This window comes from Talaromyces marneffei, chromosome 3 (assembly GCF_009556855.1).
Source record: "Talaromyces marneffei chromosome 3, complete sequence".
NCBI lineage: Eukaryota > Fungi > Ascomycota > Eurotiomycetes > Eurotiales > Trichocomaceae > Talaromyces > Talaromyces marneffei.
The window spans coordinates 2268719-2288373 of record NC_072350.1 but is presented as its reverse complement, the minus strand read 5'-3'; the positions used below and the strand labels follow the sequence as shown (position 1 = coordinate 2288373).

Below are 19655 nucleotides of genomic sequence, written 5' to 3'. Positions count from 1 at the left end.
CAACACACACCCTTGCAATCCGAGAAAACCGGTCCGAGGGCTTGTTCTTCCCCGTGTGATTTTGTCATCTCTTTGATGGCATTGGTCAGTGGCAAAAGTAAATGAATTGTCCTAATTTAGCTATACATACGTTGGTTTGATAGTTGGCTAGTCTAGTTCAGAATGTGAGTGCCTGACGGTACAGAGTACATACCCTACGGAGTACATCTACTATCTCCTCGGAAACATCTTTGAACATGCTGTTCCTCTTGCTTTAGTTCGTAGTTACTAGTTTAGAGAGCCGTGCTTATCGATAGTTAAGGATGAATCAAGCCAACCCCTCCATGAAGGATCATCATCGAAGGGGGCGGGGAAGCGGATGAATACGTAACTATACAAAAGTATTCGCTCAATCCGACACTTCGGATATTTTCTGACAAAAATCTAGAAAAAAAAAAAGAAAATATGAGGACATCTCAGGCCCAATTAGAATTTACCCATGCACACGGGCTTAAACTACTTTCTACTAGCTCCTATGTGACTCCCTATCTAGAAACACTTCCGAAATTCCAATTGGTGACTTCACAAATCAACCCTAAACCTTCGTGTGATTCTTCAAGTTACTTGTATATCGCACGCAATCCCCTTTCTAGCGCTGTAGCCGCGTCAATGGGGTCGAATATCCATGTGCAGCATGGTACAGATACGGTAGTGGAACGTGACACATCAATTGTAGAGATAGCCGCCCGGAGAATCCAAAAATTAACTCTATTCTATCTTGTTTAGACTCTATTACAAAGTATGTTACTCAAAGGGCTCAGGTCCCGTTTGCGAAATCCCGAACCGGTTTGTTGCAAGTTATGTACACCACGAGTCACATTTCCCATCGGACATCTTTGCTTTATAATTATTGGTAGAAAGGTTTCTGCTTGAGTTCCTCGACAGATACAGAGCGGATCCTCGTCGACGGGAAACGGGCATCGAATGCCGTGCCTTCATCGGATAGGTCGAGGTAATGTAAAACTGTTATGCCAGTCTGGGTCACAAAGTCTAGTACTTGTCGATAACCGAAGCCGACTTGGTCAATACCATGGCTGTCATCGGACATACAGAAGCGGCCACCCATTGACAGAAACTCCTTATCTCAAAAATTAGCTATTTGTTCAGCGAGTGGATTGCTTTCAAGCAGCTTACCTGGCAAATCTCTGCCTTAGGATACGGCTCCGTCATCCCTTTCCTCAACGCAGCAGAATTAAGCTCCAACATACCTCCATACTCCGCCACGAAGCGAAGATTACGTTGGATCTTCTCCCACACTTTCGGATACTGGACAAAACTTGCATTCGGGTCATCGCTTTTTAATCGGATCAAATCAAAATGTCCAACGACAGGAGGCTTCAACTTTTGCAACATGTCTAGTTGACTATCATAGTAATCCTCGAATAAGCGCTCATCAGTGCCGCCTGCTAGTTCTTTTGCTTGGCGATACGTGTCGGCATCATAGTCGATCGGAATTGTGTGTACGTGATGCACAGACCCAACAAAGAGCTCGAAAGGTAGGCGGGATAATGATGTTTCGATCAGCCTCAGGGACTCGGGCCGTATCCAGTCAATCTCGAAACCAATCACCAGCTTGATTTGAGATGCATATTTTTCTCGTAGCCTTGATGCTTCGGTGAAGAAAGCCGCTTCATTCTCAATGAGCCATTCCTCCGTTGTCAAACCATCCGCTTTCTATGCTAGGTCAGCTAGAATCCAAACTTTCGGGCAACAATGGTACTATACCTCCTCGGGGTAGAAATCCTCCTTGCCGCGTGGCATATGCTCTGTTAAGCAAAAGACTTCCATCTTTTGTGCAATGGCTGTCTGGATGACTTCTTCTAGTTGATTCTTTGCATGTCCGGGGCAGAACTGCCCGGAATGGCTGTGGTGCGAGAATGGCATGTCTATCTGAGATTAAAGTGCAATTGCAATAGGCCGACAATACGCTTTGCTATGAGACACAAAGGCGGGGGTGCTTCAATTCTGGGGTATTGGGTGCTTGTGCTCGTTAGAGTCAAGGATTTCACGTGCATGCGGGGCAGATTACTTACCTTGGTAGTAACATTCAGGAGTAAGGATGGCTCTTTCAGGTCAAATGTTGACCCGTGATTCGATAGTTTTAGTCGCAATAATAATAATTGCCGGTTTCGTGGTTGAAAATCCGGAGAAATAATGCTTGTTATCAGACAGATGGAGAACCAGAATTCTAGATGCAAGAAGTTTATCCAGTAGGCACGGCCGGACCCGCCATGTGCCTTCCTATCATGATACCTGCCGGGATATGCCAGCCACAATCATCGCGAACAGGGTGAACATTGGTCATCGACGATGAGCTGTAAATATAAGAAGGGTCATACTGTTCCCTGCCCATGAATTATATCATTCTCCCGCCGCAAGCACCGTAGCAACCACGTAGTCGCCATCATGTGAGATAGACAACTTCCCCAGCCGGCTTTCAGCTCCATTCAGATAGATAATTTCCGGTCTGCTACTTCCAGCGGACGATGCCGGAGCAGCTCTGATCAGAACGTCTTTCCAACTGATAGAAGTTGCGCCCCCCGGCGCCGCTTTGCGTGCTGCTTCTTTTGCCGCGAATCGCCCGGCTAGCCAGCGTGCCATATCAGGTGTAATTTTTCTTGAGGAAATGCTGGCTTTTTGGTCAAGAGGTGCATTATTTTGCAAGCCGAATCGGGTATGAAAATCTTGTAATTCCTGTGGACAGAGTATGCGGCGGGTGAATTTGTGGAGGTATGTTTCACTGCTTTTTGTACCGCGTTGAGTTAGAAGGCGATATATGCGTGGTAAGTGGACTACATCAGTGCCAATGTTGAGGGCATAAGGGAATGGTATCGGTTTCATTGTAGTGACTGCAAAGTAAGAGGTTCTATTTGTGTAAAGTCTTGGTGGTTGGGTAAGGGATGGAAGAGACAAGATTGAAATGAGATCCTTAACAAGCGGATAGCATCATCAACATGTGCTCGGACCAATCATGGGTCCCTACGCGATTTTTAGGATTATTCGAAGGATAGGCGATGCAATTGCTTTAGAGACTCTTGAGATTCGTATAACAGACCAGTGCCTATATTGAATTGAGATTCCTCACTGCAAAATCTACGTTTTGCTCACATGGGTTTGTACATTTGTAGTAGTTAAGGGACCACTCCCGTGGTTAGTCATGACAAAGTACGGAAATGATGAAATTTCGTTCTATGGATAAGGAAGAAGATATAAGTTGATGACGATGTAGATTTTATATGTACAATCCCCTCGGCGGTTCTTGATAACAAATAATCCCAGGACCGCTAAACATTGGGAAGTTTTTCACAAGCATGGCTCCCCTCAAGGCCAATCGCTTCGACAATCACGCTAATCATGATGCTCCGCCTCTTTGCATGATAAAATCGACATCGCAGTTATAATACAGACTCGTCACGGAAAAGGGAGGGTTTAATGGCCGGCTTTTTGTTCACCTTCGACGCTCTTGAGGAAGTCCCTATACGCAGGAGCGTTAGTATGCATAGTTTCGACAGTTGAACGAGGTATTGAATTATTCGGCCATGAATAATCCAGATCTCTCAGAGACAAAAATATAGCAAGGAATAGACGTACTGGATGAATTTTTCCTCATCCTTAGATCCGGCGTTGATGGGAGGTGTTACCACCTGCTTCTTGCTGCCACCGCTGGAAGCAAGGTAGATACTGCCAAAAAGACCGCCGAGGATGCCCATGGCAAGCTACAACAACAATGCGTGTCAGTCCATTCCGATTATTTCAAGACCACCGCCCCCAACTCAGTTGTGTTTTTGACGGAGCCAAGAGGGATGTGGTGGCGGCGAGAACAGAAAGACGTACATGGTGGGAGCCGATCTTGCGGCCAGCAATGTTGTAATAGTTAACCATTGTGAGTGAGTAGTTCGGTTGGGTTTTCTCGAACAATTGGCAAGGTGTAATTCGATGCTGGAAGGGTCAAGTCGAGGTGTCCTATATCAAAGACGCCGCTGGTGTTTCCTCTGAAGGTTATGTGCTTGGCGCACTAATACCAATAAAGGGCTAGCGTCAGGACACAGTCACGTGATACTTACCCGACAACTTCCGCCGCCAAGACCCGATGCTCCGAGGTCGATACGGACCAGCTAGTCCCAAATAGACTAGCACTATCGTGAGGTCATTGTTCTGGGCATCGAGAATGCGGAGAATCACTGCTTAAATTCTTGCTTGGAAGGGAAGGGGAAGTACTCTATCCGAAGGAAGTTCTTTTGTGCCTTTGAATAAACATCAGATACTTGCGAAAATCTCGAGATTTCCTGATTCGGTGTTGTCTTAACGTCTGCTTCCCGAATTAAGCCACAATAGCTCCTCCATGTTGGATGGAGGCTTAGAATGCCAGGCAACTGCTACAACTCCCGTACTGAATATCCGACATTCCTCACATCCGACAAAGTCGCTTGCATTCACTCAGTATATAGACTCCTTCTTCAACGATTGTGAATAATACACCATATACAAAACTATCGATTGCAAATATCTGCAACTGGAAACACCATGTTCTGGGGAAAAGACAAAAGCGACGGCGACAAGGAGGATGCCCCTCGTATCCGTGAAGAGGCTCGTCCGGAATCTCCAAAAAGCCAGATACCACGCCAGAAGCTTTCTCGCAACCTACAAAAACTCGTCGACCGGGAAGATGACTACTATGACGAACTATACTCCCCATAGTAAGTGCTGCTTCTCGTCCCTTTGGTTCGTGGACCGAAAGCCTCGAATGTACAGCGCTTTCTGAGTTGAACGAGACACAACTGACAAAGGGATGAAGTTCAATCGATTCCACAAACACAAAATACAGATATGCAGCCTACGTCAATCGAATAAGGACCATCTTGCTATCCGCCCACCGCTACGTCGCTTATACTTCAGACATCGGCGAATCGTTTCGTCCTGTCGCTCATCCGCACCTTGTCCGAAGCGCTTATGCTATTTCATGGACATATATTCTCGGCGACGTGGGTCATGAAGGATACAAAGCTTACTTGCGCAATCGGCGAGCCGTAATTCCGCCCGGAGAGGCATATAAGGATGCGACAGACCTGAATGCGAATGATGTCATGTTGGGTATGGCTACTGGAAATATCGCCGGTCCTTTATCATCGACGTCGGGTTCGCGCAATGAATCGGAGGGTGGTGAGAAGTCAGACCCTCTGGTTCCATGGGCTACGACTCACATCCCATTGATCGACGATTATCGAATGGTCATGGTGAAGCGTGCTGTGTTTCAAAGTATTGCAAGTATGGGATTACCTGCATTTACCATCCACTCCGTGGTGCGATACTCGGGCCGTGCTCTCAAGAATTCGAACAACACACTTATTCGCACCTGGGGTCCAATTGGCGTAAGTTATTCTGATGATATTGCTGAAGCACTGACCTAATTTTTCTGAAACAGCTGGGTCTGAGTGTTGTCCCCATGTTGCCATACCTCTTCGACGAGCCAGTTGAACATGCCGTCGAGTGGTCATTTGCGACTATATGCCGTGCCATCGAAGGTCCACAAGCTGTTACGCCGTCTCCTCCCTCCCGAGAGCTACCAACGGATCAGACAACGCCGCTGAGCAAAGTCCTTGCACTGCAAGAACAAAAGAAACGCCGCGAGGCAGGTGGTAGCGACCCTTCCTGGGAGGACTTCAAAGCAGATATTCAGCGTGAAAGAGCAGAACGAAAGTCGACTGGTGGAGTAAGCGGCTGGTTTGGTTTTGGCAAGAAAGAGAAGGATGAGTAAATGAATATGCTGTGGGTTTGGCGAAGGTTGGTCATTTGCATATATTCAGCGTTTTCATATATCTCCTGTCTAGAAATATCCCTCTATACATTTGTCATTTCATATTGTACAATTATCAGCTGCTGCTGTATCATTCTTTGCATTGCCTCTGTCGTGTACGATTCGGATACCAATTATCATATCTTATCTTGCCATGTAAATTGAGCAGCATAATACATATTGAAGAGAGTCATGATTGTCACATGCCCTATCTACATTAGACTCATACATCAAATAAGAAGCATTTGCAACCCGCTGAACAAAACGCCATCCAACTCCGACACATACAATAATGCACTTTTGACCGTCACAAAGTTGAAGGAAGAAATCAAGCGCCAAACTTCCGACTCCTCCGCTCATTCGCCCTCATCTTCCTCTCATTCCTCTTAATCCTCTCCTTCCTCTCCGCTCTACCCGCAGTACGCACATTCATCTTACCTTCAGCCTCCTGCTTCCAATCCTTATCTGGTACCTCAACAGCCCAATCATTTTCACCAGACTTGTTTGCGCCTTTGAAACCCCATCGAGGAACCCATTCACCGCTCGCTTCGTCATAGACGAGTTTCTTGCGTCGCTCCTTTTCGGCGAAGGCGGCACCAGGTTTGCTGCTGTATTTGCCAATTCCTTTCTTGCGGGCGAAGAGTTCCCATCTGGTGGGTTCTTTGGGCTTGGGCCTTTTGAATTCAGGTTAGCTCTTGTAGAGAACAGAGATGATGGGACAGGAAGGGTACACACAGAGGTTTGAATCGCGGAAGTAGTGTGTTAGGAGGAGGAAGAGTTAATAGAACGCCATCCTTAGCGTTTGATGTTACGGGGCAGGTGGTCTGCAAGATTGGTCGGTTAGTCTTCTTCATTTCCCTGAACTGAAGCACGAGACATACCAGGAGTTGGTTGAGCAGCACTTGAGCACCATCTCTAGCCACAGTTTTCAAGCTATCATTGACATTATCCGACTTAGGGATCACGAGGGGATTGGGGTCTTGGGCGAGAAGGTGGCCGAGATCGAATGTGTACGGATTCTCTTTTTGGACAACGATGGGCCTGGAAAATGTCAGTCAGTACCCATGAAAGACAATAGAGAATTTCTGGTAACGCACAACTTGGTATTCTTTGGTTTGGCATCCACCTCCATCATTTCAGTAGTAGTAGCCATGATTGGTGCTCAAATCAAATCTGTGTATTGTGCTGGTTCGTAGTGGAATTGATTTTTTTGTCTGGATAGATAAGTCGAGCTTATCAGAAAAAAGCGGATAATTTTCAGAGCCGCTTTAACTCAGAACGTAAAAGCGGCATCTCCTTTTCCCGTTTGGGTTTTCTTCTGCTTGGCACTTCCGTCTTCTCAAGTTTCCGTTGATCAATATAAATAATTCAAATCATCAAGTTCATCTTCCGCATACCTTGTGCAGCGCCCATTGACCCTCCTTACCCACGGGAGGTCATTACAGCCAGCACAATGGTTTCCCAATTATGCTGGGGCTGCCTTTCGACAACGGGGCTTCGCCAAACATCGCGAGCCCTGTTGCATCCTCCTTCTGCAGCTCAGCAATATCGTCAATTGACCGCACGAACGACCACCTCCCTCTTCCACACGAGCGCAACTCGATATGCGAACCCTTTACAAAAGAAATCACGAAGCATGGAAGGCGCACCGAAATTCCGTGAATCCAAGTCCGCACGTATGCGAAAGCCGAAAAAAGCGACGGTAGACCGTGGCCGTCCACCGGCTGTCGGAGAACGGAAAGCGCTTAGAAAGAGAATCGTGTTGAGTAATACCAACGCTTTAGAGGTTCCTGGTATGCAGGAATTTTCGGAGGAGACAATGGTTGATTCTCGAATTCGCGGGTCGGTGCTCGGCTTGCCTGTGCCTATGATTACGCAGCTGAGGGCTCTTCAGGCATTCAAGCCTTCTCAGAACTGGTCGCTTTTCCGTCGACCTGGTGTCGTCTTGAGACGTGAGACGTTGGAGATGGGAAGAATCTTTGAGGAGATTTCTACCCAGGGTCCGGATCAGGGGAAAGTAGTCAAGAAGATTATTACAGGGAAAAGATCATCTGGAAAGAGTGTGCATTTGCTGCAGGCAATGGCTATGGGACTTTTGAAGAAATGGGTTGTGATTTCTATTCCTGATCGTGAGTTTTCTGCTCCTAGATTCGCTTGTCTATCCACCTCCCCCTAAACTAACGCATTCATAGCCCAGGAATTGGTCATTGCTCAAACGACATATGCACCTCTCCCCGACACGAATCCAGTGCAGTACGTCCAAGAACAAGCAACATCCGAGCTCCTCCAGCGTACCATCCTCGCCAATGAAGAAGTCCTATCAAAACTGAACGTGTCCATGGAACATCCCGAGCTCAAATCACTCGTCCGACCAAAGATGACACTGGCCGAACTCGCTCGGTTGGGCGTTCAGGACGTCGCAATTGCCTGGCTTGTATGGCAAGCTCTCTGGGCCGAACTCAATGCAACTGCTCCAAAGACTGCGGCGAAGGCAGACGACAAGAAGAAACCATCATTCCAAGATCGCCCCCCTCTCCTAGTCACAGTCGATGGTCTAAGCCACTGGATGCAAGACTCCAAATACCGCAACGCAGAGTTCAAGCCCATCCACGCCCACGACCTCGTCTTGGTCAAACATTTTATTTCCTTGTTAACCCCGCAATCCACCAAGCCCTCAATGCCCAACGGCGGAGTTTTGCTTTATGCAACCTCGGGCTCAAATAGCCCCGCCGTTCCTACTCTTGAGATCGCACTAGCCCAACTCAAAGCTCGTCAAGAAGGGGTCGCGGAGTCCTCCGCCGAGTTCCCGCAAGCAGATCCATATGCGGAGGTCGACAATCGTGTTTTGGATCTTTTCAAGCAGGCATCTACTACTACTACCAAGTCCTCGTCGCCACTTGAACTGCAAACTCTCGGCGGTCTAAGTCGCGATGAAGCGCGCGGATTCATGGAGTACTTCGCGCGAAGCGGCATCTTGCAAGAAAAGATTACTGAGGAATGGGTCAGTGAGAAATGGAGTATTGCCGGTGGTGGAATTATTGGTGAAATGGAGAAGTTGGGTAAGAGGTTGAGGACCGCTTTGTAAGGCACAAATACTTGTTTTTATATTGAGTCTTCTAATTGTATTATTATGATTGCTTCTTTTTATTTCACTGGCTACATTGTATGATGAATATATTGATATATTAGATTGGTCTTTTGACATTCGGTCTCAATCGCAGCATGTCAACATTGAATCATTGATAACTCGAATACCAACCACCAAGGAGTTAGTTACCTAGGTAGAAACTATAAGATATAACGCCAAGACTTGACTTTATGAAATCGCATATTGTTTTATGGTCGATGCGGTTGACATTGCGAGAACAATCATGATGGTGATTTGTCTGGTGAACGGCCCAAGGTTTGTCAACATTTGATGTGTATATATCAGGCTTCGAATGTCCAAGAGAAGGGAAAAATATCGTTCCCGTATGTTTATCTTGTCCTACCGCAGGTTGTGTCTTGTCTGGTCAGGCAGATGGACAGCTTTTATAAGTGATGACCGCTGACGCCGTGTTTTCAGGGAAAGCCACGTTCGAATTAAGGTAGTAACAACAGCATACCATCGTTTCTAATCAATTCGCCGGCTTCTGCGCTGTCACAAATCGCACAGACATAGTCAACCCTTCAGATTTCATCAACTCTTGCTTCACCTTTTCGCAAAGATCTCGTACATCGTCCACTTTCCATCTGCCAGTGGCAGTCAACGGTCTCAGACTCCGCGCTTCCAGACTTTCTAAGCACGAAATAAGGACCATCTTTCCCAGCGTTCTCTGCCGATCGTCTTGTGGCCATGTCCCGATTGGGACAGTCATATCCTGAACCTTGACATCCACAAACCCTATCGACGTCAGCAGCGAGCAATCCAAATGTTCACGACCACGTGGATAGCCCAAGGAATCGGCGGCGGTCCGCATGGCAGAGACGTAGATATTATGATAAGAGTCTGGGTTCGGATTGGCGAATGTCACTATATCTGCCGCTGGGTCACTGTCGATTACTTCAATATATCCGCCTGGTTTTAGGTGCTTGAAGGCTTGCTCGTATACACCTCGCCAATCTCTAAATGCGCCGGACAAGCCTCGAAAATGGATGAAGTCGAATGGTTTGTGATATGTCCACTCATCGTCGGCATCGTCGAGCTGGAAGTGAACGTTGGGAGGACCAATCATCACCGGACCACCATCAAAAACACTGATATCTGTAGCGAAAATCTCTGTATTAGGATACCGTTGTCCCATTTCAACAGCCCAGTCCCCTGGCCCGGTACCGACGTCCAACACATAATCTGGGCCGTCCGGTGGCAGGGAGGCTGTGGTCAATTTGCCATCCAGCAAGATTAGAAACGCCTGATGGACAATACTCAAACGGGTTTGCTCGGGCTCATCGTTCGGCATGAAGTATATCTCGTTGCAATATCTTCTCCCGTTCTCGTGAATGGGCTGAAGAGCTGCGTCGGGCGGTGATGATGTTCTGCTATTTGTTGCATTAGTCATCGTCCGCAGTTGACAGTGAACTTGTGTGCATCGTGAAGGATCATGAAGGGTTTTGCTGGTAGTAGAAGGGAGTACATTGATTCTGCGCCATCTGTTCCGTCGTGTTCCTCCTCACTGTCGACTTGCATGCCGTGAGTACCAAGGTCGGGTTGTACCATGACCAAGTTTCAGCTAAAATGGTTCACAGGTGATACTCGATGCGGATAGACAGTCAATCGATACTTGGGGGTGGTGGTTTATGGTCTGACGAGGCAAAGTAGACAAGTGCTTCTTAGGTCTTCTCAAGAGACTGCGTATACTTTCAAAAAGTTGAGAATTGAGGATCTTTACGGTGTGAAGAAGAGTAGAAGTTGAGGTTAGTAAAAGTGTTCTCCCCGGCCGAGTTTGAAACCAGCAGGAAAGAAAAACCCCCCAACAAGGAAGGAGCAACACAACCGTTGAAGCATGGCCAATGGGAACACGACTAGTGTATTATGCAGTGGTGGTCCAGGAGTAGATAAGTTTAGGGCCTTTAGCCTGTCTGGTTAATTTCATTAATTTTCCAGGCTTACTGACCAAGTGGGTAACTTTTGAACACCAATTCCTGCGAATCAACAGCACTGCTGCTGGTGGCTCGAGTTTGGCTTGTACAACTTGAAACCACCTACTACCGTGGCATTCACTCGAGCATGATGGCTGCAGATGTGCCTAAAACAGCATTCCAAAGCAGTACGAGTGAGTGCTTGTACTATGTACCTACTGCCTAGGTCTGGGTATACGGTGATAGAGGTACCGACACAGTGGAAACGGCAGCGGGAAGACCGGGCGAGCCAGAGCCCCGGCGCCGAGCTTAATTCAGCGGGCGGCGGGGCCAGCTAGCACCTTTAGTCCTACGCCGCAAGGAGCAGCACTCCGGCCAGTTCCACAGCCAGCACCGATCCTACAGGTCACAAAGGCTCGTATGCAACGCAACACAGACCTTGTGGCACTGGTTCAGAGACTGATTTTCGGGTTCGGTGCATAGTACAACATCTTTACAAGTACACATGCATATGCGAGAAGGAGCACGGGCAAACCCTGCTAGTCGGTTCCAGAGTCTTTAGTCTGTACACCACCGAAGGACGGGATTTTGCCAAAATTGAGAACAGATTTTGATTCCTTCGGCAACCGCAACGGATGTAGACTAACTTGGTTCTGTTACACTGCAGATGCCGGACACTAGAGCTGATACATAAGACGTGGTGGCTCTGTGGAGGCCCGGGAGAAAGGAGACTTGAATTCGAGACCCGAGGGAACGGTTCCAGTGATGTGGACACCCTCAATTTCAATAAAACACGCTAGTGCTAGGAGTCTAAACAAGTACTATTGCTTTGCTATATGTATACATACAGAATATGTACGTACGTACATACTACATACTCCACGGAGGGACGGAGTGGGGGTAGGCTGTTAGAATAATAGTCTGAATAATTGGCGTTCTAATTAACTACTCCTACAGATTAGGGGGGACCAGACTGTCGGGACGAAGGACCGGTCTAACCTACTGGATGCTTCAGGAGTCATCTCATCTTGATCGAACGAATAAGTCGAGCGTGATGCTCTATTCCAACGGTAGTAATAACAAGCGCACAACCCGATAGATAGATGCGCATCATCTCTCTAACTATATACGGGTATGCATTCTCCTTCAAATACTACATGTACCCATCTAATCATCCTCCTCCTTCGGATCAAAAACATCCCCCGCTGGAGTCTTTTCCAGTTCCACTCCATCCTCCGTCACAATCGGCAAAGCCGGCACAACAACTGCAAAAACCCTAGCCACAGTCTCTCCACGATTAACCCATGCATGATTCACACCCCTCGTAACAATAACATCGTGCTCCTTGAGCGTCTTCTCTTCTTCCCCATCAGTAATGAACGTCACCGATCCGCTGAGCACAACGCAATAATCCAGACTGAGCGTACGATGCATCCAGCCCCCCTCCTGGCCGGGAGGGAGATCAATGATGCGTGCCGAGGGACCCTTAGTTTCTGCCAGCGGCACAAGGGTTCTGTGTGGTTCCTTGTCTAGGGGGCGTTGATTGTCGACGGGGAAGCCACGCGAGCGGTGGATTTGGATGACGCCGAATGCTGACTCTTCAGTTGGCACTGAAAAGTCTGGTGTCGTTGTGGGATCGTAGGGAGTGAGGAGGTCATCGGAGGCGAAGTAGCCGTTGCCTTTGGCGTCGCTCGCAGTGAGGACGCGGCGGATGGGGGTTGATAGGGTGGTCATTTTGAGGTTGATAGCTTGTATTAGAACTTGGAGAGAATGTTTGAAGAAAAGAGTTGGTTGATTGACTGAGGATGGGAAGAAAGAGTGAAGGTTCCAGTGGACAAGCCACGCCTTTAAATACTTTTGGAACCGTCAAAGCCTGCTTCAACTAACAAAACTGATTTGTAATGAGCAGGTTTGTGGAGAGGATCCATTTCCAATAAAATTCTGTATAGTTTCAACGAGCTATAGCTTAGAAATCGTGTCGTTATGTTGTCACTTTTCAGGTTGATATGTCTTTTCCTTTCAGGATGGCTCGTGATTGGTCAATCAAGACATTAAACTCATGGAGCAGTGCAGGGGTCGGGATGCCAATCATTACGGATATTGCATTTTCATTGGCTGATAGGCTTACTAATGAATAGAATTGGCTCCACTGGATGGATCTAGAGTTACTCTGCAATCTTCTAGGATCTGCTAGATTTCTCCTTCACTCCAGTCCAAAATAAGTCCGACAACAGTCATCTGACAAACCATGGCTGACGAAGTCATGAACAATTACAGGAACAGAGATCTTTTGAACCGCCGTGTTCTCCATGGAGTCCTCGCAGCTGAAGAAATCCCACATATGTACCGGTACACCTTGCGAAAGGCTGCCGGTCCACTCGATCATGGATGTCATGTGTGCTACGTACCAGTAGATCAAGACGATGGTGTGGTTTCTTTATCTCCAACAAACGTGACTACCTAAGTATCATGTTGCCGGAGAATAACTACATGTCTGAACCGGAGATGGTCTCGTCACACCAGCAGAAATCTACAACAGATTCTCAAAGGAAAAAAAATGACTCAAATTTGCGGCTTTCGCTTGCCTACATATGTATTTGATACATGCCCTAACTACTCCGTAAGTTGATTTGACATAAAAGTATTCGCGCATTAATGGATATGTCAGCCGGTTATCGACGGGATAAGTTAGTTATGTCGAGTACCTTCTCGAAGCCAATACTCCGCTGAAACATAAAAATCCCAATCTAGTAACTACTCATCAAAATCAGATAAAAGGACAAGTGATTCTTGAAATTCTTGAAATTCCTTAAATTCTTTCGTCGTCGTAAACAGTGTTTTGTAGTAAACCAGGCTAGCCAATCAGCAAGCTAGCTCGCCAACCGCGCCCTTTATTTTTTTTCCTGTCGTCTTCCAATCATCGTGAAACAAACAGCACGAAACATAAAACTCCAATTCTTTGTCAATAACGCTTCAAGGAAAATAAAAGAAAAGTACAGCTACCATCCGATAATATGCATACTCAAGGCTGAAGGTCGAAATATACAAAGTCAACATATCCCCCAAACGCATTCGCAACTCAAGCGCAAAATCAAACAAACATCCAAAAGAAGAAGAAGAGGAAGAAGAGAAGAAAAAATGTCGACTCAGATCTACAAATCCCCTAACCGGTACCTCTTCATCGCCTCAATCGGCAATCCAGCACCATACACCGAGACACGCCACAGCGCAGGGCACCTCTTACTCGACGCTCTTCAACCACATCTCCACGAGCGCATCGGCTTGTCAACACCGGGGAGCAACGGGCAAAACCTCTCCAAATCAATATTCTACTCAACATGGAAATCGCCCTCCTTAATGAACGTCTCTGGCCCACCGGTTCTCCGCCAATTGAAGAGCTGGCTCTCAGACCGGAAGAAATATTTCGATACTTTGATTCATCTCAACAACAACAGCTACAGCAGCACGGCAGAGACTGGTAGTAGTAGTAGTAATATGCAACTACTCAAATCATCGTCATCCGAACCCATCACAATTGACACCCGCGCATTGACGCAGAGGTTCAGACCTACTCTCGTCATCCTGCATGACGAACTAGAGGCAAAACCGGGACAGATCAAGATTCGGCGCGGAGGGCCTCAGCAAGCTAGTCTTAGAGGTCACAAGGGATTGATTAGCATTATGGAGAGTTTGAGGGGGGCTGGTCTTCTTTCTTCTTCTTCGGCAACTACTGCGGCAACTACTGCGGCAAAGTCGGCGACGTCGTCTATGGCTATCCTTCGGATTGGGGTTGGGATTGGTAGGCCTACGAGTCGGGAACGGAATGCTGTTGCGGATTATGTATTGTCGAAGATGGGCCCGCAGGAGATGCAGGCTTTGAGGGAGACGGTGCCGGAGGTTGTAGAGGTGTTGGTGCAGGAGATGTATAGGAGGGATGAAGATGAGGTGTAACCTCTAGACCGACTTAGAGAGTCTGTTCATATTGTACTTTAGCGTGTATATTAGATATAGATGATTCCCAGGAATATGTATTCACCCCCTAATTACTATCATAAGCCACTTCACATAATTCATATAGACAGAAAAATTATAAACCATCTGTTCCGTCTTTTTTGCACCAAAATTAAACAGTACCTGCAATACTCAGATCCCGAATCTCCTGCAACACCTGCTCAACCCGATTGTCCAAATCGCCATTTGCATATTGATCCCTCGTATCCGCGTCAAGATACTGCTGCACCTGCGCCATACGTGAATACGCCTCCGCGCAAAACCTAAGTTGAATCTTGACCAGGGCCTCAAAACTGGGATCCAGATACGGCACACGCAAGTCGATTAACTGTGGCAGCTCGGTAAATAATTGTTCATTGAGTTGTTCGTATGCCTGTTTAGCCATCTCCGTTTCGCGTTCGGCGCGGGGCAGTTTTGTGGCGTCCTTGTCTGGTTTTTCGACGAGTTTCTTGACTTTGGCGCGCATCGAGTCGTAGTCGAGGAGTTTGTTGTTGCGTTTCTTGATGCATTCGTTGATGTCGGGGAAGTAGGCGCAGAAGCGGGAGATGGGTTCGAGGACGGTTGTTCTGTTTCAATCAGCCTTCCCTTATTCTCTTTTCGCCAATCCTTTTGGGGAGGGGGGGGGGGGTGGGAGCGAAACGTACCGATACGGTCCGTCCAAAGCTTTGATGGTCTCCGCATCCAGATCCTCGACAGCCTGTTTGTAACTTCGGCTCACGCCGTCTCTTGTTCCGGCATCTCCGTAGAAAGCGTCGATCGTCTCCGCGATTCGCATTTGTGATGCAGTCATTGCTATCACCCCCCATTAGCATCTTGGTCAAACCAATAAACCAATAGCAAGCAAATTGCAATACCTCGTAATGAATCAAGATACCCCTTCGCCTCCTTCTGCAAGCGATTGACCGCCGTCTCCATTGTTCGATACCGTCTACACACAATTCCGTCAGACTTTGCCCCGCAAATCAATCCAGGATCAGTGTAATCACCTCTCTTCAATCTCATAATCGCGATCATTCGTTTTCTCGACATGGCCTATTTCCAACGAGTAATCAGTTAGCGCTCATGACCCAAAAAAAAAGAAGGTCACAATGGGGGGGAGTCAACGAACCAGTCTTCATCATGACCTGCGTCGTAGCGCGGTTGACATTTTTCTTGAATCCTGTTCACAGCTATACCGTTAGTAAAGTAATTCCCTTGCTGATAATCATTCTTCAAGATCATATTCCAGGCGTGTCCGAAAGAAAAAACTAAGCACGCGAGAACGACTGACCTGACCACGACATGACGACGGCGGGCGGCGTCGGAAACCGATTATCAACGGAAGTTCGAATTCGCAAACGATATTAAAAGTATCAAGTCGAAGAAGAGTAAAATGCAATGTCCGTTAACACAGAACGAGAAGCGAAAGGAGCGTAAAGGTTGTATGCAAATTCAATGCTGGTTTGATTGAAGGCAAACAAGTTTGTTGCTCGTCCAGGTCTCTACGTATGTAGTACTGCCCAAGGCCGTGAAAGTGACGATGGGGGCTGCCTTCGTGGCGCAGCCGATGTATTGCGTATTGTAATTTATTACGCTTCTTAGTGGCTGATGAGGGAGGGTCTACGTCATCTGCCCGTATACTATTATGTACTATGGTAAGTTAGTCCGGAAAAGATCTCTTCTAGATCGATGCATAAGCATACTACGTATTAAATAGTTCATTCATTCATTCATTGTAACTTGATTAACTAACAGAGTCATCATAGCTTGGTAAAATTACATTGTATCAACAACAAAACAGAACATGTGCATCGTGACGAAATGTAATGCAACTCGCTTCATCAAACGCCGTCATAAGGTGGTCCGGACCGGTCATCATGAAAATGGTTGTAGTATGTATGTATAGTGCGGAAAGGCAAAGGGGAATAACAAAACTATAAACAAGAATCGAACCCTTCTCCAGAAGAATGTCGTCCATCGCTAAGAGAATCAAGTCAGTAGAACAGAAACTATGCACGAGGTCCTACCCAGGTAGGACTAGCATGCAAAAATGAGAAGGATGAAAGAAGAAAAGAAATCAATAAGCTCGGTTCGCCTAAAGTAAAATACACACACGAGAACCGGAAACAAAGGGTTCAAGAAATGGGTCATAAAGTAATGCGTGCTTGCAAGTGAAAAGACCTCCAGTCTAGTGTCTGGGTTTTGTACTGGGATCCAGAACCCTCGATATATCACAAATACTGGCCTCCCACCAACAATAAAGTCAAATGGTATGATAGAAAGGAAAATAAAATAAAATGATACTAGTGTCGTCGTTATTGCTGTCGTAAGAATGCATAAATGGTTTTTTTTGTTCGTTTGTCAAGGGAAGATGAAGAGGTATCAGTAGCCTTCTTCGCCCGCCTTGCACAGCTTGATCTCACGAACCCATTCCGACTTGAGCACCTGCGATGCAGTTATTCGTCGGCCGGGGTTGGGATCAAGTATCGAATAGATGACGTTGCGACACCGGGCCTGCGGGTAGAATGTTAGCTACAAGCAAAGAATAGGTAATGGACGGAGGATACATACTCGGTGCAAGGTTTCAATCGGCGCGTAGCCATCCTCATCTCGACGACCCTCAAGGTACCTTTCATAAAATTCATCCTCATCCTTGCGCGCAACCCGCCATAGATGTCGACCCGTTCTCATAGCCATGTAAATCACTCCGGTGGCCCAGAGATCGACAGCCCGAGGATCAAACTCCTTGTCTGTATACTCTTCGGGCGCGATATAAGGTGCAGACCCACAAAGACCAGCAGTCATGTGCGGCTGTGTCTCCCAGGCCATGCGGAAACATTCACCATTACCAAAGTCAGTAATCTTCAAAGCTCCGTGAGTGGTAAGGAGAAGATTTTCGGGTTTCAAGTCACGATGTGCAACGCCCATCTCATGCATATATTCAACACCACGCATCAACTGTTTGAAGAAACAGTCTGCTTCGGTAACCTCGAGTTTTCCTGCTGCCAAGACCAAAGTATAAAGATCACCGCCCGCACAGTATTCCATCACTTCACAGTAGTCTCCTTTCGCATCCTGTAAAAGATCTAGGGTGTGTATCACATTTGGATGGCGCAGGGACGATGATATGCAAAACTCCGATGTAAGTCGTTTTTGGTATTTCTTGGATGTCTCCTGCGGCCGACGTCGAAACTCTTTGACAGCATACAACTGCTCCATTTTGGAATCCTTGGGGTCGACCTTGTGAGAGATACGAACTATACCGAAAGCACCCCGACCAACAATCTCCTGACATTTTCCGTACTTATCGACCAAGGTGGCCGTCGCGTTTGGCCCGCCCTTTTTATCCTGTGCAAGTTTGTCGCGTTCATTTTTCAACTGGTCGATCCAGCTAGATACCAATGATAATTGCTGATCGTCGGCATGGTCTTCTTTCTTCTTGCCGCCTCCCAACATATCGCGTAGGAGGCCACTTAACTTTTCTTGTCGTTTCGTTCCCTTGAGATGGTGTATATGTGTTCCATCGGGCAAAATCTCAAAACGCTTGTGGACAGGTAGATCCTTCTCTTTCGAACCCTTCGGTTTCACAGAACCATCGGCAGGCCTCTCACTCTGTGATGTCGGCTGCGTAGTCAGAGGTTGAGGAACCGACCGAAGCGTGCCATTCGCAGACGGTTTTGCGCCATCGAAACTCGACTCCGATCCAGCATCCCTGGGGCTTTCGGTTTCTGATCTTGGGTTTGCCGTCTTCCGGTCGCTGAACATACGGGTTATGCGATGGGCCATGGATGGTTTTGCTAACTTGGCTTGTTGGGGTGTTTGAATAACTTCACCGGATGACGGTGCGGGCAGTCGCATGTCGTCCAGAGCCCGGGTTACCGGGTGATCCGCATCATTGCGATCTGTCGAGGCGATGGAGGGGGCCGCTGAAGATATCGTCGACGAGGGAGCTGGAGAAACGGCTGGAGGAGTCATGTGAGTGCCGGTGATGTCGCACACGACGGCGCCTTCCACGCAGTTGTAGAAGGATGACAAATTGGAAACCAGAAAGCGAAGAGAGAAGTTGCCACCGCTGTAACGAGAACAAAAGAAAGGGAAGCAGAAATAGAGATTAAAATGTCGCGAGTCTGATAAAAAAAAATAGGAAAAAAAAAAAGTGTAGCAAAGTTGTCGTATCAAATTCTTGTATTGAAGATAGATGACCTGATGACTACAGCGGCGAGCGGCGAGTATCCGTCTGTACAGGGTAGGGTGGTGGTGGGTAGTCACGGAAGGGAAGGGAAAAAGGTGACGAAACCGAGGAGATTCCAGGCGGGCAGAAGCTGATGATCGGAAATGGCGTTGATTCAATTCAATTGACTTGATGTCTCTCCGTCCAGTACGTAATTGATTGCAAATTTTGATTTATCTTTTGCTGTAGGCGAAAAAAAGGTACTTGTTAATTATTTCCGAATGGGCCACAACCAAACGGACAAAGAGTAGTAGAGTGGTTGGATTTTGAATTTGTCTTGTTTGTGCAGAGGGAAGATTTTGTTTCTGTGGTGTGTGGGTATTATTGGTAGGAGCCTAGGAGGTCTCCGAGGGGGCAAAAGGGCTTCGGGATATAGTACTAGGGAGACACACGACACACAAATCACAGATCAGAACAAACCCCACCAGGAAGAGGTCAGAGAAGGGTACAAATAGGATCAGAGAAGACCCAAAGAGAGAGTAAGCAGTATCAAAAGAGGAGTGAGACACGCCTAGGGAGGAAGACCGAGGAAGGGAAAGGGAA

General features: G+C 47.2%; 11 protein-coding genes across 11 annotated transcripts; 3 read left to right on the top strand and 8 right to left on the bottom strand.

The window, feature by feature from the left end:
* Positions 1 to 886: 886 nt before the first annotated feature.
* EYB26_004576 (uncharacterized protein) lies at positions 887 to 1827 on the bottom strand (the record flags this gene model as incomplete). Its single annotated transcript, XM_054263867.1, has 3 exons — positions 887 to 1117; positions 1174 to 1713; positions 1765 to 1827. 3 exons carry the CDS (start codon positions 1825 to 1827, stop codon positions 887 to 889), a joined length of 834 nt encoding a protein of 277 aa, XP_054119842.1.
* Positions 1828 to 2400: 573 nt separating this feature from the next.
* EYB26_004575 (uncharacterized protein) lies at positions 2401 to 2880 on the bottom strand (the record flags this gene model as incomplete). The annotated part of the gene is made up of 1 exon (XM_054263866.1): positions 2401 to 2880. The coding sequence occupies one exon, from the start codon at positions 2878 to 2880 to the stop codon at positions 2401 to 2403; it is 480 nt and encodes a 159-aa protein (XP_054119841.1).
* Positions 2881 to 3468: 588 nt separating this feature from the next.
* Positions 3469 to 3921, bottom strand: EYB26_004574 (uncharacterized protein; the record flags this gene model as incomplete). Its single annotated transcript, XM_054263865.1, has 3 exons — positions 3469 to 3514; positions 3631 to 3755; positions 3874 to 3921. 3 exons carry the CDS (start codon positions 3919 to 3921, stop codon positions 3469 to 3471), a joined length of 219 nt encoding a protein of 72 aa, XP_054119840.1.
* A 642-nt stretch (positions 3922 to 4563) lies between these two features.
* EYB26_004573 (uncharacterized protein) lies at positions 4564 to 5794 on the top strand (the record flags this gene model as incomplete). Its single annotated transcript, XM_054263864.1, has 3 exons — positions 4564 to 4736; positions 4835 to 5408; positions 5462 to 5794. 3 exons carry the CDS (start codon positions 4564 to 4566, stop codon positions 5792 to 5794), a joined length of 1080 nt encoding a protein of 359 aa, XP_054119839.1.
* Positions 5795 to 6161: 367 nt separating this feature from the next.
* EYB26_004572 (uncharacterized protein) lies at positions 6162 to 6986 on the bottom strand (the record flags this gene model as incomplete). Its single annotated transcript, XM_054263863.1, has 4 exons — positions 6162 to 6507; positions 6569 to 6657; positions 6715 to 6874; positions 6931 to 6986. 4 exons carry the CDS (start codon positions 6984 to 6986, stop codon positions 6162 to 6164), a joined length of 651 nt encoding a protein of 216 aa, XP_054119838.1.
* Positions 6987 to 7286: 300 nt separating this feature from the next.
* EYB26_004571 (uncharacterized protein) lies at positions 7287 to 8918 on the top strand (the record flags this gene model as incomplete). The annotated part of the gene is made up of 2 exons (XM_054263862.1): positions 7287 to 7962; positions 8026 to 8918. The coding sequence occupies 2 exons, from the start codon at positions 7287 to 7289 to the stop codon at positions 8916 to 8918; spliced, it is 1569 nt and encodes a 522-aa protein (XP_054119837.1).
* Positions 8919 to 9450: 532 nt separating this feature from the next.
* Positions 9451 to 10529, bottom strand: EYB26_004570 (uncharacterized protein; the record flags this gene model as incomplete). Its single annotated transcript, XM_054263861.1, has 2 exons — positions 9451 to 10351; positions 10447 to 10529. 2 exons carry the CDS (start codon positions 10527 to 10529, stop codon positions 9451 to 9453), a joined length of 984 nt encoding a protein of 327 aa, XP_054119836.1.
* A 1529-nt stretch (positions 10530 to 12058) lies between these two features.
* Positions 12059 to 12625, bottom strand: EYB26_004569 (uncharacterized protein; the record flags this gene model as incomplete). Its single annotated transcript, XM_054263860.1, has 1 exon — positions 12059 to 12625. The coding sequence occupies one exon, from the start codon at positions 12623 to 12625 to the stop codon at positions 12059 to 12061; it is 567 nt and encodes a 188-aa protein (XP_054119835.1).
* Positions 12626 to 14029: 1404 nt separating this feature from the next.
* EYB26_004568 (uncharacterized protein) lies at positions 14030 to 14842 on the top strand (the record flags this gene model as incomplete). Its single annotated transcript, XM_054263859.1, has 1 exon — positions 14030 to 14842. The coding sequence occupies one exon, from the start codon at positions 14030 to 14032 to the stop codon at positions 14840 to 14842; it is 813 nt and encodes a 270-aa protein (XP_054119834.1).
* Positions 14843 to 15014: 172 nt separating this feature from the next.
* EYB26_004567 (uncharacterized protein) lies at positions 15015 to 16185 on the bottom strand (the record flags this gene model as incomplete). Its single annotated transcript, XM_054263858.1, has 6 exons — positions 15015 to 15468; positions 15547 to 15694; positions 15757 to 15830; positions 15889 to 15934; positions 16011 to 16061; positions 16173 to 16185. The coding sequence occupies 6 exons, from the start codon at positions 16183 to 16185 to the stop codon at positions 15015 to 15017; spliced, it is 786 nt and encodes a 261-aa protein (XP_054119833.1).
* A 1078-nt stretch (positions 16186 to 17263) lies between these two features.
* EYB26_004566 (uncharacterized protein) lies at positions 17264 to 18856 on the bottom strand (the record flags this gene model as incomplete). The annotated part of the gene is made up of 2 exons (XM_054263857.1): positions 17264 to 17395; positions 17453 to 18856. The coding sequence occupies 2 exons, from the start codon at positions 18854 to 18856 to the stop codon at positions 17264 to 17266; spliced, it is 1536 nt and encodes a 511-aa protein (XP_054119832.1).
* Positions 18857 to 19655: the final 799 nt, after the last annotated feature.